Genomic DNA, 17,854 nt, shown 5'->3' with positions numbered 1-17,854 from the left:
TACACCAAAAGGTGGACAATTCTAGGCCTAATGAGTGATCGTTCAGCCTGTGTATAATACAAAGACTTTGGCCATTGCTATCTGGCTTTAAAATGTGTGGAACTATACATTGCTCTAGTTTCAGTAACTGGGGCAGAGAGGGACTCCGAAACTGCCCCCATCACATACAGTAGCAAAGTAATAACTTTATAGAACATGTTAAATAAAATATACATTTATTACTAATACAGCAAATAAAAATACCACTTGTGAGCCCATTCACATGTCTCAGACAGGTCTGCAGCCCGGCCTTTCTCCATTATCTCTTAGCATACAATGCTTCCACTGTAGGCAGGGATTCTGGGTAATGACATGCAAATGAGCACACACAGCGAGTCACTTTTTGATTCTTGTCCACTTTAACCTGGATCCTTTTAAGCTTATGCCGGCCGTATTACACAACTTTTACAGCAAAGCCTGGGTTAAAGAGGGGCACGGCCAGTTACCTACTCAACACACAAATATACAACTAATTTGTATCATCACTACCTTCATATCTCAAACGGCCGATCACCGTCTGTCTGATTCTCACTCTCCGACACAATTTTAAATTGCATTACTTTATGAGGTCTGAACTTGTGCCTGAAGATTATAGGTACTATGCAACGTCCTCTGTCAGAACAAGCCTTATTTTTATTTTCTTACTTGTAGTTGCTTGCTATGCAATTATAAATTCAGGTTTTTCAAATATCCAAGCTTTAGAAGTCTTTTATAAAGTCAAATGCAACCTTTTTATTTGAGACTGAGCAAGGTACCCATTCATCCCCTTGGTGGCCTGTAAGAGCTGCTCCTCTGGTCTCATCAGTAGCTTTCGTTTCTCGATGTTCAAAAAGTTCTAAAATGAGCTGTTAAAACCCCCTTATGAGGAAGTAAATTCAGCTGAACAGGTTTTTGTTAAACCCACACAGGATAAGAGTGTGGCGAGAAGCACAGCTCCACCACTATTTAACCAGGGAACGCAGGCCAGTGAACGGCCTTGTGTCTACTGTAAGTGAACAACCTCAATAACACTACTGGTAGCAAAACAAAAACTACAGGAGGAATCATTTAAATGTGTCAGTTTGATAGAGACCATGCTATGGCATTCCATAAAAAGATAACTTATAGTGACCAGCGTTCTTCTATATATAAAGAAATTAAGCTAATCGGGACTGCCCTTGGAAGTACCCGAGATAAATTGGCATGGGCTGTTCTATTATTCCTATTATACAGTTGGACTATGTGTGACTTGCTGTGATCAACAAAAACAACTTTATTTCATATAGCGCTTTTCTCCCAATGGGACACAAAGAGCTTCACAATTACAGTGTAGAGCGCGGTACGCAGCACAAAGGATTATTACAGACACAGTCCATGCCCAGATGGGCTTACAATCTATGTTTTGGTGCAGGGAGGTAAAGTGACTTGCCCAAGGTCACAAGGAGGTAACACCAGGATTTGAGCCAGGCTCCACTAATTCAAACTCACTGTCATTGTTTACAGAGTCAGTGTCTTTTACTCACTGAGCCACTACTTCCCCCAATCCCCATCATGCATCACAGCGCAATGTTATATTGCTGTCCAAAGCCATGGAATAATCTCTCCATTGCAATGAGGTTACCAAATCCTAGAGTGCCTTATGAACCTCTGCAGGTTCCTATAAATATTGTAACCTGTAACTAACAAGGGTTATGGGGGAAGAAGGTATTTTCCACCTTAAAATGTGAGTGTGAAACATCTTATTGTATTGCAACTATTACACACAGATGTTATTTCTCAGCCAAGTTAAAACACTAAGAAAAAAATAATGCGATTTATCTTAATTGGGTTTAATGTTGCGATCCTCATGGGATATTTATGGTTGTGTGTTCTTAGAAAGACAAAACAAATGCAAAGGGCCAATTAACGAGATACCAAGGAGGTGGTAAAACAAAAATAATTAAACAGCACTTTATGGGTTAAGAACCCTCAATGTTTTATTGAAGTGAAACTTCTTAGCCGACGGTGGCTTATTGGAAAATCTCATAGGGTAAAATGAATCGAGTTGCGACTTTTTATGAAACGTTAGTAGCATACTGCGCATGTGCAGACTGGGGCTGCAGAAGGGGGGCACAAGTTCTCAGCAGCACTGTGCTGGCCGAACTGGAGATTGGGGGCATGCACGCGCCATGCATGAGCTCCCCCTGCGTTAAAAGTCGTGCCATAGACTTCAGTCTCGATCTCCTGCACCCTGCGATCGTGAAAGTGGCAGGGATCATGCACATGTGTTTACATTTCAACGATATTGCGCATGCGCTGAAGGCATTTGCATCGTAAGCATGCGTGCTATTTAAGTTTGTGCGCATGCGCAAAAAAATTACTCTCTGCACATATCATCTGAGATCTGACTCTAAAAGACTGTTCATGGTCTCAAGGTTCAGCAAAGTATCTGACCGCTACTCCTTCTCTTACCGTGCACCCCAAAACTAGAACAATCTACCGGAGACTCACAGCCACCACCAGTCTAAGTTCTTTCAAAACTAAAGCTGTCTCATATTTTCATTTGGTCTGTAACTGTTAGATACACCTATAATATATATTATCTTTAACTGTGCATGCAATGTCTGGTATATAATGTATAGCCTGTTCACTTATGTAACCATGTATTATTTGTCATCATAACTCTGTGCTCAGGACATACTTGAAAACATTGTTCTCAATGTATTATTTCCTGGTAAAAGATTTGATAAATAAATAAGTGTAATTAGCACGCATGCGCACTCCTCATTCCGTCAAAGGAAACTCCAGGAACAAGAATGGCACTGGCTGTGGTCGGCTCTCAGGGAGCACAGGACCGTTACCTATCACCGGCTCCCCAACTCTGCCTGTCACCAGCTTCCAGGAACAACAATGCCGCTGACAAATGTTCGGTGCAGCACCGGGCCGGAGCACCACTACTACAGGACTAACCTGCTGCTGACAAGTGTCTGCATAATGATCCTGGCCCTACTCACTATGCCAACCGTAACACACACCACACACACACCCCACCATACACACTCCACATACACACCACACACACTCCCAAATTAGCATTTAAAATTTTAATATATACATCAACAGTGTATTAACATATCACACGTGACAAATATATTTATTAATAGAATATATTAACTGTAATAATTTTGTTTAACAAAAGGGGGCTGTGAGGATCATGCGTGTTAAGCATACTGTATATAATCGTTTTAGTTTATAATTTCAATGGAATGAAACACTTTTGAGAGTGTAAAACCACTAAGACGTTTGACTTCTTAAATACGTACTCGCCACACACACACTATTTTTTTTATAACTTAAATAAAACTAGTTAAGATGGAAATCTAAAGTGGAAATATCTTCCAATAATAATCTCATGTCGATATCTTATTTGTGAATATGGAAACGTAATAAAAGTGTATTCACCTTTACTCAGAATTTGCGGCCTTTGCATCTGCCACCTTGTGAGTTGTGACATGTCTCATTCAAGTATGACATGATTAAGGTCTTGGCAGACTTATTTTACCAACAATAATAACGGCAATGTGTGCACTGTGGGGCTCTGAAGCACGGCGATGAGATCAGATCTAACCCTTCCATACACAAGTCATATAGAACGGGTGACAGTCATAAGAAGTTCTGTCCTTACTGTATGTCGCGGTCCATCTTCATTATCACGGGTATAAAAGGGTTTGATGTCAAATGGATAGTTGATGACAAACACAGGGATATCACCACAGTGTTTTACCAAATACTTTTCATGCTCCGTTTGTAAATCACATCCCCACTGAGGAAGAAAGAAAACAGACTCAACTTAATATTTCAGTGCAACGTTGTGTTGTGTAGGACCTTTAGCAATAAAGTAGTTCCATTAGAATCTGTCTTCAGCGATTTGCTGCAACAAATACACAGTTTAGCAATGTGCGGTTAAGTAGTCAGCGTCTGCAGTAGCACCCAAGTAAATTATAATACTGTTCAATATTATCAGTGCGCAGCGTTTTGGACTCCATTTCAGAACAATATCTGTGATTTAAAATCCAGCAAGGAGGAGAGCGTTTTCTTTAAAAAAAAAAAAAAAAAACTTTTTTTTCTTTCAAAAGAAATCTGTTGTTTTTTTAGAATAAAAAAAATAAATATATATATATTAAAAAAAGGCACATTTCTCCGAGTCTATAAACAAAATAAGCATTGGCGTTCCGCAGCCTCTAGCATCACACCAGGTATTTGTACTGCATCCCTCTCTGGCGTTGACGGAGTTGAAGGTAAATTCACACTAACGGGCTACTTCCAAAACATCCCTGGCTAAAACGGGGGTAAAGTGAATAAGAATTGTACCAATAGGTTTTTTTCTTTTATTTTTCCCTATGGTGTAAAATTAGGAGTTTGCAACGGTCTCCTTATACTGGCTGCAATTGGAAGTCTAACTCAGGGGTTCTTGACTCCAGTCCTCAAAACCCGCAAACAGGTCAGGTTTTCAGGATATCGCAGCTTCAGCACAGGTGCCTCAATCAGAGGCTCAGTATTCCATTGAGTGATTGAGCCACCTGTGTTTGAAGCATGGATATCCTCAAAACCTGACCTGTTGGGGAGGTCTTGAGTTGAGAACCCCTGGTCTAACGGCTACGTAACCCGGCCCCAATAACAGCACCTTCGGCATTGTATTCGGTGCTTCTGTGGGTTACTTTGAATTTGTTTTTTTTGGTTCCCAAATTTGAAAAGCTATTAAAACAGATCCGAATGTATTAAACAAATGCTAAAAACGGTTTAGCCGTAGAAGTGCCACGTGCATCTTGGGGACGTGCTCGTTTTCCCCTCCACTTTGAGCATTCGGGGCCTGGTCACACTCCTTGAGCGATCATATGATTCGGACGTGCTGGAGGCCCAGCACACAAGGTTAAGGTTCTATGTGTGTCTGAGAGCTGCTTATGTATCACTGAAGCACTGGCAGAATTCTAGTAACCTTTTCCCATTGCTTTGATACAGGACTAGAGTGCAGAATTCTACATAGCGGCAGATGCACAATAGTGATGAGGCATTTAGACTTGTGCAAATGCACTTTCCAGCCCACATAAAGTACTTTAGCAGGTGTAAAAGGTACAGATAGCGCTGCTCTTATGGTTTTCGGCGCTGAAAAAAAATGCGCCCCAGGGGTGGCTGCCATGACGGCAGGGGGTGATCCATTCCATGGGATCTCCCGCAGCGTTAATCCTCCTGGCTCGCAACAGGCGTGGTCACGGGACTGCGCACCGGGAACAGCAAGAGTGGCTACATCTGTATGTCCTATGAGGGGGAGGATATTATGGCTGACATTTAATTTAATTGTACCTGGAAAACATATTGCATTATACTCAATGCAGTGCAATATAAAATATTGTAAGTATAAAAATCTGCACGTTTAGGATTGTCTAACATAACGTCATAAGCTGTAAAGTCAAAGAAAAAAAGGTCATAAATGTAAAGTACAAAAAATAATAAAAAAATATTTTGCAGTCAACAAAACCACTGGAGGCAGAGCTGTCAGTCACCACTCTGCTCTCCGACGAGGTATCCCCATAATGCTTTGCAAAGTACTATGCAAGACATTGTGTGGCGCCACTTGAGAGAACTGTGACTGACAGCTCTGTCACGGATGGGGGTGTATGTATGTACTGTAAGTATGTATTTATCTATTTATATAGCACCATCTATGTACATAACTCTGAATGTGCACACTCTGTTCTGTCCTGCGGACAAGGATTTTTTAAGCATTCAAGATGCCTTTATACAGTAGGTGTAAATTGCATTTTATATAAAAAAAAAAGTGGGGTTGTTTGCACTGGTTTCCCCTTGTTTTGCATCCAAGAGGTTGCAAGCATCTAGGGGCCTATGCAGAGAGCAGCGGTAACGGATATATCGGCATTTATTGGCATTTATTGGCGCAATATGCATACAGAAAGTCAGGAAATGCCGAGTAGAGAAAAAAGCGCCATTTTTTTTTTCTTTGTAAATCTCGCCGCACGGGTGGCGAGAACCTAAATCTCTCCAGGTTTTAAAAGGTCCCTATTCAGAAAGGCACGATCGCCATCTAGCGGTCGTTCGCGCCAATAAAATGGCGCGATACTCAACAATTTGCTCCGCCAACAAAAGTTGGCAAGAAGCTGGAGCTCGGCGGCCAGAGGGAAAATAAAAAAATAGGAATAAGTGCTTCATACATAAAAGTAGACATTAGCAAAAAGAGTCCCTGCACCAAGAAACGCCTTCATGTAATCTAATGGTTGATATGGCATTCTCGGAAATGTTCTTTATAACATCAACATACGCTTATTCAACATTTTGTCTTCTTAATGCATCTAGGACCGAATCAAATGAGGTGTAGACAGAATCCAATGCTTTTTCGTAATCTGGGAATTTTAGGTTGAGTGATAGATCGTATTCATTATTTCAGCAAATCACTTCTTGTACGAGTTGGATGTGGTCCACTGTATTATTCAATGTGAAATCCCGCAAGAGTCGGGATGGTGTATATCGAGAAATTAGGGCTGAGATGCAAGGAGGTGCTGAAGAGTGTACTGTAGAGCCTTAATAGTGAGAAGCAGTTTGCGTGTAATACGGGATTTGATAGGAAGCCAGGAGGAGGATTAGAGCAGGAGAGACGGCGAGACAGACAGATTGAGGAGAGAGTAAAATGATTCTAGCAGCAGCGTTTAGGATAGATTGAAGGGGAGACAGGTGAGAGGCAGGAAGACTGGACAGTAGAAGGTTACAACAGTCAAGATGGGAGAGAATGAGGGCCTGCATTAGAGTTTTAGCTGTAGAGCAACAGAGGAAAGGGCGTATCTTTGCAGCATTACAGAGGAAAAAACTACAGGTTTTAGCTACATTGTGAATGTGACCCCTAGGCAGTGTGCTTATGATTGTGTATGATAGTGCTGCCAGCAGTAATGTAGAAGGGGGCACTGGGACCAGGCTTGGGAGGAAGTATGAGGAGCTCCGTCTTGGACATGTTAAGTTTGAGTCGCCGGAGGACCATCCAGGATGATATAGTGGAGACATTCAGAGACTTTTGTCTGTACAGCAGGTGTAAAGTCGGGGGTTGAAAAGTAAATTTCAGCATAAAGGTGATATGTGAACCCAGCAGATGCGATAAGTTCACCTGAGTGTGGACAGAGAAAAAGAGATCCCAGGAGAAACCCGAAGGGTACCCCCACAGAGAGATTTATTTATATAAATATATATTTATATATACATTTATTTATATCAACATTTATATAGTGTCCTTATCCAGGGCGCTGTACATTAGTTAGTACAGACACAATCTATGTTTTTGGTGCCTGAGGCACAGGGAGATAAAGTGACTTACCCAAGGTCACAAGGAGCCGACACCGGGAATTGAACCAGGTTCCTCTGCTTCAAACGTGGTGTCATTGTTTTTTTTTTTTTAAAACATAGGTTTTTTATTGTACAATTGGGGATAGAAGGGAAAAAGGGTAGGGAAAATTGTTAAGCATTACAGTACATCGACATTCGTTTATTCACATACAGATGCAGCGGCCGTTATTCGAACAAATCACGGCACCGTTTTCGTGTGCGCTGCTGTACTCCACGCGGCATTAACGCCACCAATCGCCCCAGGCACAACGTGTTTATCACGGTTGCTTTGTTTGAATTTCAGGGATTGTGTGCAATGAAATGAATGAATTGGAATGTGTACAGTACTGTGCTACAGTGTCAAATTCAGGTGTTTAAAACCCAGAACACTAAAATGCCATTTTCTGCACTCGCGTCTTAAGGCGGTACGGTTGGAAGAAATCCCGCGCCATGACATGGGTATTCCGAGGTATACACCGCGTGAAGTGTTTCAATAACGGCCGCTGCATCTGTAGGTAGCTCACCCTTCTGAACATTCATAGTTGTAGTGCTGTACAAAAATTGTATAAGTCAGTCACTCAAGGGATGGAGGGGGGGGGGGGGGAGAAGGACAACCATAGGGGATAGAACCCACCAACTAATGTGGGGAGGGGGCAGAGGGGAAATGATCACTGTATTCTCAGCATCTCGTCCCATACCTATCTCCTGAATCTCCCCTCCGTTTAGATCTTTCCGAAGCATAGTCAGCAAAGTTCCGAGGTGAAATGGAGTAAGAAAAACAGGTAACAGATGGTGGTCTGTGTAGAGAGTCAAAGACAGAGAAGAGTCGGCGTAGGTTAGACTTGTGAGTGTTGATTAGTGAAGAAAAGTAGGCTTGTTTAGCATGGGAGAAGGCAGAGTTGAAACAGGATACAATACAATTGTAGATGTCTGCAAGTGTGAGATTGTCTTCAAAAGCTCTGCATATTCATTTCTTATCTCCTCATTGCTCTGTCTCATCATATATTTTCTCATCCTGTTTTTTGTTAGTGATTCCTTCTGTTTTTCCGTGCTTTCAACCACAATCTTCATACATTCTTCATAACTGTTAGGGTCTCCATGCATTTCGAGCAAGCTGAAGCGATATTTCCGTTCTAGTTGAGATGCTTTGCAGTTATTCTCGAGGTTATTGATGTTAATTGTTTTTGTCTTCTTTTTAATCAGTTTTCTTCTTTCTCACTTCGCAATCAGATGTAATTTGCAGCTACCCAATCAGTGATCACTCCCGGTGTCAACACGGTTTAGGACTGTGCAGTCTTAAATCATGTGTTTCTTGTTTGTTAGAGATGTAGCTGGTCGTACTGTTCTCGGCACCGCAACCGGACCAGGAGCATTAACTCTGCGGGAGGTACCATTGAAAGGAATGGACCCCTCGCACTGCTGTCATAGCAGCCGAGGTGCTGTACATCTGTAGGACATAGTAAAAGTAATTCTTCATTCCACTGGCTCCATTCCATGTCTATTTGGATTCTGCTTGAAGAATGAATTCATGATGTAAAAGTTTTCCTATTCTGCAATTTCTACCAAATCTGCCCCTACGTTCATTCCTATAGCGGTAAGCAAATTTAGCAACTGATGCGTTGTATTACTGATGGGCACCAATCCTTGCATTGAAAGTCTTTCAAGTCTTGCAAGTACAGCTGAACCCCGTTATAACGTGGACCTTGGGGTCCAAAGAATCAGACCGCGTTATAACCGGGATCGCGTTAAAATTTCACCTTTAACCGGCACCTAGATATCTCTCCTCAATCACGCACTCTCCTCTCTCTCTCTCCTCCTCCCCCTCCCGCAGCTGTCGGCCCTCGTGCGCGGTGTCATTTAGGAGAGAGATCTGATGCACGAGGACACAGCGCTATGAAGTGAGGAGAGACGTGACAGCTGAGAAGAGAGATCTAGATGCCGGTAAGTATCGGGAGCCAAGCTCAGACCGCATTATACGCGGATTCGCGTTGTAGCGGATCGCGCTATAACGGGGCTGAGCTGTACAAGTCTTTCACTTCTTTGTCTGTGTGACTTTATGTTGGAAAATACACTTGGATTATTTGAAGCCTGTATCTCCGTCACCTGAATGATGATTCTGGCTGTTCTTTCTGATAAGCTTTCATATTTCATGTCCTGCTCACCGGGAAACAATCTAACATTATACTGTAGGAGTTAAAATAAAAAGTTTATTTATTTAGTAATAAAAATCATGATGTTGATCTCCATCTTCTGAAGTTACCATGGTATCCTTTAGTCTGCTGTGGGGAGAGCCCCATTTTAACCTCAACGACACTTATTTTTTAAATTTGATGATCGTTTGAAATATTAAGGTAAAAAAAAAAAATCAATCTATTTAAAAAAAATGCAAAAAATAAATGGCGATTAGCACGGACTTCTGCTTTAATCATTGTATAAATTACGTATTCAAGTAAGTAGCATTCTTTTTTATTTTCAACTAATTTTACAGGATCTCTAATAAACTTGGTTTGCCTTTAGCAACTGAATCACAAATATAAGATTCTTATGATATAAAAAGTATAAAATGCCTCTGGCAGACTCAAGGCAGCAATTTTTCAAGTGGTTGACCATCTTAAATGCCAGCGTACGCTCCTTGTAACATTGGATACGTCCCTTTATCCCTAGACTAGGGAGAAGTAGGTAGATGAAAGCTTGTAACATATCAACTATTTGATGCCCCAATAAAAGGTATCACACGGCCTACTCTTTCCACCTCCTTTGTTATCTGTTATCTAACCACGTACATTTCACTAGTTAACATCAAAAAAAAAAAAAAAGTACTTTCACAACAGATTGACACGCGGTTTGTGGTTTTTCTTTGAAACAAAGCTGCTGAATCAGATTAGACATGGAGCAGACACACTGAAGCCATAAAAAGCTGTGTGTGCAGCAGTTTCAATTCTTCACAACTTGTCGTACTCTACAGGGCTGGATCAAGACACGTGCAGTTGCGTAATGAAAGCTCCAGATTTACAAATGACCGAGTGAAAAGGGGAAACGGCCTAGAAGGGATATTGAGAAACGCCAATATCTTGTTTACGGACACACTGTTTATGAAAATCAGAATATCGCACATTGAACACCAACCTCTGGTTTAAACTGGAAGGCATCCTTGGTCCTCTGCAAAACGTCGATTGCTTCTGTGTAAGACATTCTGAAATGGTATACGGGATAACAATTTATTACACAGAGTACCGGGATTGTACAGCATAGAAAGAGTGGGATTTGCTCAATGCACTTACTTTAAATCAAGATTGCAACATTAAGTGATCAGAATATTCTAGGGATATGGAATCTCTCGATAGAAAAATCTCCTAATGAATCTCTATAGCTTAGGAACGAGTTAAGTATTATCAATACCTATTTGGTCTACAGGAAATTGATCACCGGGTCCCGAGTTACAGTTATTACTATCAATAAGAGAAAATAAGCGTTATCCCCTACTGTACGCACAGTTCCCAAAATCCACTTCTTTTATCTCATTTATTTCATTATTATGTACTTATTATTTATTTTATATTGAATGTTATTTTTACCCTTTGCTTTATAATTGTATCCATTTTCCCTTTTTTTCCTCAACTCCCAACAAAAGGTATGAAAACTTTAATAAAATATTACGTTTAAAGCCCCTGTTGCATAGAAGAAAAAAATATAACAACATAAAAATACGGAAGAGGATACAGAGAAACCTTCAGTCTTTAACCCAATGCCCACCACAAAGACTCATACTGTACATGACTGAGGCTGCCACTAAATGAAAATGAAGAACTTGTAAAACTGTTCCACGTTCACAACTGAATTGCAACACAGCTCGCTTCAGGTCTCTGAACTACACCCATACCCTGTATTATATCAAAAGATCACTGGTTAAGGCAGGGGTCTGCGACTCCAGTCCTCAAGGGCCACCAACAGGTCAGGTTTTAAGGATATCCCGGCTATAACCAGTATATAACCAGTGTTTCCTGATCAGGCTTCCATATCTCGTTAGGATTCCTCACATTAACCAGAGAGAACCAACACTAACACCAAAATAAAACAAATGATGTGATTATAGTGTATTGTTGATTAAACTATTTGCAATTATATAATGAACACTGTAATCAGGGAAACACTAAAAGGAAATATAATTGTAAACGCAAAATGTTGTAGCAATTCGGATTTCATTTCAACGCTTAATCAGTTTCATAGGAACGTTAATTAACTTAATTATAGTTAAACAGATGGGGTGCCATTGACATTGGATCTTATATGTAGACCAATGTCCTTGTAAAATGAAGTACAATTTAGTACTTACATGAGAAACTTATTCTTTATCATCTGCTGCAACATGTCCTTAAAAAAAAAAAAAGTTAGTGTTAAAATAAAGCATTTATATACCGACAGTCGAACATTCACTTGCAAATAAAGCATATTATTTTCTTGGCGCCAAATACAAATATGGTTATAATAATGTAACTGTATCTGAAACTAAAAAGTCACACACAGTTTAATGCATCAGTTTATAAATAGGATTTTCTAACATGAGCTTCCAATTCTTAATAATAATAGCAGGTTCTTGTATAGCGCTGCTAGTTTTACGTAGCGCTTTAGAGAGACATTTTGCAGGCACAGGTCTGTGCCCCATGGAGCTTACAACCTATGTTTTTGGTGCCTGTGGCACAGGGAGATAAAGTGACTTGCACAAGGTCACAAGGAGCCGACACCGGGAATTGAACCAGGCTCCCCTGCTTCACACTCACTGCCAACGTCAGTGTCGTTACTCACTGAGACCCGCTCCTTCTCCTAAATACATCCTTCTTCACTATACAAGGAATGCAGGGGGGCTCAACTCCCGTCCTCAAGCCCCCCTAAAAGGTCAGGTTTTCAGGATATCCCTGTTCAGCACAGGTGGCTCAATCAGTTCCTGATTCCCCCCCCCCGTGAAATCCTGATAACCTGACCTATTTTGGGGGTGGGGGGGGGGGGGGGGGGGTGGGGGTGAGGGTGGTGAGGGGGGGGGAGGGGTGAGGACTGGAGTTGAGCACCCCTGCTTTATTGCTTTAACTATTAAGAGTTCTATTGAGCAGTGAAAAATAATCATCTATTTTCCTTTTGAATTAAGTTTTCACTAAAGATGTTAAGAGACTGAAGACTAATGTATACGGGTTTGGGGGATGCTCTTTCCTGCCATATGCAAGATGGAAACCATTCATTATATTCTTACTGTAAATCACACTTACATTGTAAGCTCTTTGGGCAGGGATTCCTTTTCCCATGGTTTTATGTGTTATATTATTATCACCACCACCACGTGTATTACTGCTGTAAAGCACTATGTACTGAACCTGGATGGCGCTATATATATATACATACACATATACACACACACACATTATATATATATACACACACACACACACACACACATATGTATATTATACATACATACATAAATACATACATACATACATACATACATATACTGATCAGAACCTATATGGTCAATATGGTGAAAGGATCATGCATTTATTTCAGTATCCATGATACACACACTCACATAGATTCCCCCCCCCCCCACCCCATAAACTAATTTGTCTCTTCAATAAATCACATCTCAAACACAAACGCACGAGAAAAGCTTTACAAATGATTTTGAGCCCAAGCATATCATTAAAACCTTCTCATCCTACCTATCCAATCTGTAAACCTTTAACATGTATAGACTGTGTGGGAGGGGATGTTGTTATTGGCAAATGATTATCTGCTGGCATAATGAGTGCTAGCGCCTCTGACCACATGCCTACAGTAGCATAGAAGCAAATATACAACTTCCAGCTTCCATCTCGGTGTGGAAGGAAAGCTTTTTGTAGAGTTGGGAGGTTTGAGGCAGGTTACACGTCTAAAATATCACTGTTAACAAGGAGCTTTTGTCGCGCGTACATTTCCTGCACTGTCACTGCACAAGAGCCCAGAAATGCATGAAAATGTGTCTGTTGTGATTGATCATAGCCATTGTGTGTTGGAGAAAACTGGCACATTTTTCTATTGATCCTTCAAGAAATAATGTAGAGAAACGATGTGAATGCCTATACCTGCCTCTCTGATATTCTTCTCACTGGCCAGTGTTTTTGTAACTCGGTTGAAACGGCAAATCAGCGAGTCCAAAATGTACAGAGGAATTAACTAGAAAATATGGTCTACCCCCAATTGACATGTTCAAAAATATGCAGATTCGACATTTTGCTCGGCAGGGTTTTGATGAGGAGGAATTCCCCGGTTACACACGATTCAAAGATCTGTGCAAAAACAAAAAAATATCAAAAAGGTTCTGATCTCATCTCTCTACCAGGCGTTAACCTCTGAAAAGGATACCCCGGTCCATAAATATATGGACTTCCAGACTGAAATAACAAAAGAAGAGTGGGAAGATATTTGGGACAATGCGGGCAAAACCTCTATATGTACAGTAACGAAGCAGAATATTTACAAAATTCTGCTGCGTTGGTACTACATCCCCAAAAGATTAAAGCGAATGTTCCCGGAGTCTACTGATAGATGCTGGAGGGGTTTGGGCAGATAGGGGATCTAGTGCATATTTGGTGGATCTGTCCAGTTCTGCAAACGTATTGGAGGACAGTTTTGAAATTGATATAAGATGTGACAGGGATTAAGATGCAGTTAGACCCAGTGTTCATTATTCTGGCTAGACCCATGGAGGATGTGAACCACCATATAGTTAAATTGATTATGAATATCCTAACGGCGGCTAGATGCGCTGTAGCAGCAGCGTGGAAGAAAACACTTTTGCCCTCCAGAAGAGAGATCATCAGAACGATGTCCAACTAATGGAGAGACTCACCTCATTTCTGCATCATACCACAAGGAAGTGTGATAGAGTCTGGGAACCTTGGGATGTGGGTTAAGGATACGAGTGTAATAGAAAGGTGGATTTGGGAGTGAGGAGAACAGGACACGCGGTTTTTAAAATGTTGTATGTGATATAATGTGACTGTATGTATGTGATGTAATGTGACTGTATGTATGTGATGTAATGTGATGTAATGAGACTGTATGTATGTGATATAATGTGACGTATGTATGTGATATAATGTAATGTGACGGTATGTATGTGATGTAATGTAATGTGACGGTATGTATGTGATGTAATGTGACTGTATATATGTGATGTAATGTGACAGTATGTATGTGATGTAATGACTGTATGTATGTGATATAATGTGACTATATGTATGTGATGTAATGTGACTATGTATGTGATGTAATGTGACTATATGTATGTGATGTAATGTGACTATGTATGTGATGTACTGTGACTGTATGTATGTGATGTAATGTGACTGTATGTATGCGATATAATGTGACTGTATGTATGTGATGTACTGTGACTGTATGTATGTGATATAATGTGACTGTATGTATGTGATATAATGTGACTGTATGTATGGGATATAATGTGACTGTATGTATGGGATGTACTGTGACTGTATGTATGTGATATAATGTGACTGTATGTATGTGATGTACTGTGACTGTATGTATATGATATAATGTGACTGTATGTATGTGATATAATGTGACTGTATGTATGTGATGTACTGTGACTGTATGTATGTGATATAATGTGACTGTATGTATGTGATATAATGTGACTGTATGTATGTGATGTACTGTGACTGTATGTATGTGATATAATGTGACTGTATGTATGTGATATAATGTGACTGTATGTATGGGATATAATGTGACTGTATGTATGTGATATAATGTGACTGTATGTATGGGATATAATGTGACTGTATGTATGTGATATAATGTGACTGTATGTATGTGATGTACTGTGACTGTATGTATATGATATAATGTGACTGTATGTATATGATATAATGTGACTGTATGTATGTGATATAATGTGACTGTATGTATGTGATGTACTGTGACTGTATGTATGTGATGTACTGTGACTGTATGTATATGAAATAATGTGACTGTATGTATGTGATGTACTGTGACTGTATGTATGTGACTGTTGATGACTACGAATTGTTTAAAAAATGGTTGTTCCGTCCCCCCCCCTTTTTTTTCCCTTCTGTACCCCTCCCCATTTATATCAGAAAAATCTCAAAAAAAATATAAGTAAAAAAATGTCAGCCCATAATTATGGAAGAGCCTTTGATATTAACAATAATGTCATCATAAGAAAGCTTCCATTCTGAGCAGTCCGCCAACGTCAGCGCAGTAGGCGCATAATATGACCTCACAGCAGCAAGGATACATTACCCGTCATAGTAAAATGAATACCTTCTGTCCAGGTGAAACATATTTATGAATGAAGTCTATGTCTTCTGCACATCGTGCTAGTAATGTCGTCGTCGTGGTCTTGAACAGACTTTCCATAACCTAGGAGAAAAAGCAGTAATTTTAATTACTTATGTTTATTAAAATGAATTTACAATCAGTTCAACATCTGCAAAGGAATGATCTGCCCCAACCATTCTCCCGTAATTGTCAATACAGCTCAACCCCCTTATAACGCTGTGCTTGGGGTCCAAAGAATCACATCGCGTTATAAGCGGATCGCGTTAGAAATAGTGTACAATTGTATGCATTGTACAATAAAGTATTTAAGATACCAATAATCGTGTTGTAAAGTATTCATAAATACAAAAATTGGGAGCCACGCTTGCATCGCGATATAAGCGGATTTGCGTTTTAACGGATCGCGTTATAACCGGGTTGAGCTGTATTTAAAAGCGCCCACATTTCCCTGCACATGTTCTATTAAGTAGGAAACAGGAAGACTTCATAATAATTAAAAAAAAAAACAACAACATTTAATCAATAAAACTCACTCAATATTTAATATATGGCGTGTTATGAGAAATCTCAATAGTGGTGCTTGAACACATGGAATAAATGACGCCTAATTAAACCCAAGTAACAGAAGTAATTTCACTGGAATGCAAGCGCCATACAGTCGTTTAATCCATGCAAGAGAAATGTGTTGTTCATACAGTAACTGCTCAGTGGAAGCTGGGACATCACGGGAAGGCAGAATAAAGATAACATCGATGGGAGCCAGAGCTGAAATCATTCATGGCAGCTCATTAAAATCCAAGTCATTATAGGAGGACAAGTTACAAAACGGCAGAAAACATTGAATAAAATCTTGATCTGGTTATTCAATTTTGCAGGTTGTGCGATTTATTTTTTACAGAGGCAATCCAAGCCGTTTTTTCGCCTCTTTCGTATACACGGTTGAAGCAGGGGGTCTCCGGAGCTGAACCCCATTCATTGCAGCTCTGGGGACCCCCTACTTCCGGAGATACTTACCACCGTAGTAGGTGCCGGTAGCCGCACCTGGGTTCACAATATGGCAGATTTTCAAAGCACGTGGGCCAATAGGAAGCCGTGACGTCACCCGGCGCAGCTTCCTATTGGCCCATGTAACGGGGGGAGCTTAAAATGATAGAAAACTGGAGAGATACCGTCACCCCCTAAGAAGGCATCTCCGGAAGCAGGAAGCAGGGGGTACCCTGATCTGAAATTAGTGGGGTTCAGCTCCGGAGACACCCTGATATAGATATATATAGATATATATATCTAGATATACACACATTTATACATACAGTACATATATACACTCCTGCGGCCGCCACCGCAGGATTTTTAAAAACGTGGCGGCGCGCGGCTTTTTTTCCGTCAGGTTTCCCGCGCCACGGGCGCTTTCAATGATGAGCGCCATTAGCGCTTATCTGATGATGCGGCCGCTGCGTGGGAAACTCCGAAAGAAACTGAGAAAATCCCCCCATTTATCCGGGTAAGTAGGAGGATAGGAGGGGCCGCAGCAGTACACACACACATATACATATATATACATATATATATATATATACATATATACACATACATGCTCCTTTAATTCCAATGAAAGCCCAAATGTAAACATATTGCAAGGTAATTAATTACTTTTATTTAACAACTTGTATTTGCAACTCACATTTATTGAAAACACGGCAGAACTTATTGATCAGCCTTGTGAAACGGACTCCCCGTTTGTGATGTTTCAGATGTATTGGACACCTCATCATGAAAGCATTGAACCAGATGATGACTTGGCTGCTATTAATACATAAGTAGTACAAACAGGATTGTGCAACTATTGATCATCATCAAAGCACATTGATTAAGCCCGGGATTATTTCAATTCAATTATTGCTAAAACACCTTGTGTGGAAAGAAGAAAAAAAAGGGTATTGAGAGAAGGACTCTCTGACCGGCCTTCATTAGCCAAGTGAGTATTACTACAGGCATCTATAACGCCTAAAATAAGGAATCCCCGAGATGCTGCAAGCATTTGGTTTCAATGCACTCCAAGAGTTCGGTTACCATCAATGTAACGTTAAGACCACAATGTATCAACATATAAACATATTGG

General features: G+C 40.4%; 1 protein-coding gene across 4 annotated transcripts in view; it reads right to left on the bottom strand.

Annotated features, from left to right (window-relative positions):
- The window catches only part of NARS2 (asparaginyl-tRNA synthetase 2, mitochondrial), a 70,725-nt gene that overhangs the window by 19,772 nt on the left and 33,099 nt on the right, over positions 1-17,854 (bottom strand). For all 4 annotated transcript variants that reach the window (XM_075592608.1, XM_075592612.1, XM_075592611.1 and 1 more), the window contains 4 exons: positions 15,718-15,816; positions 11,714-11,751; positions 10,507-10,573; positions 3,683-3,820 (listed from right to left, as the gene is read on the bottom strand). In XM_075592608.1, coding sequence (XP_075448723.1) covers positions 3,683-3,820; positions 10,507-10,573; positions 11,714-11,751; positions 15,718-15,816 — 342 coding nt within the window. The remainder of the gene's footprint in view (positions 1-3,682; positions 3,821-10,506; positions 10,574-11,713; positions 11,752-15,717; positions 15,817-17,854) is intronic.

Source organism: Ascaphus truei, chromosome 3 (genome assembly GCF_040206685.1).
Source record: "Ascaphus truei isolate aAscTru1 chromosome 3, aAscTru1.hap1, whole genome shotgun sequence".
Classification (NCBI taxonomy): domain Eukaryota; kingdom Metazoa; phylum Chordata; class Amphibia; order Anura; family Ascaphidae; genus Ascaphus; species Ascaphus truei.
This window is presented reverse-complemented; position numbering and strand designations above follow the sequence as displayed.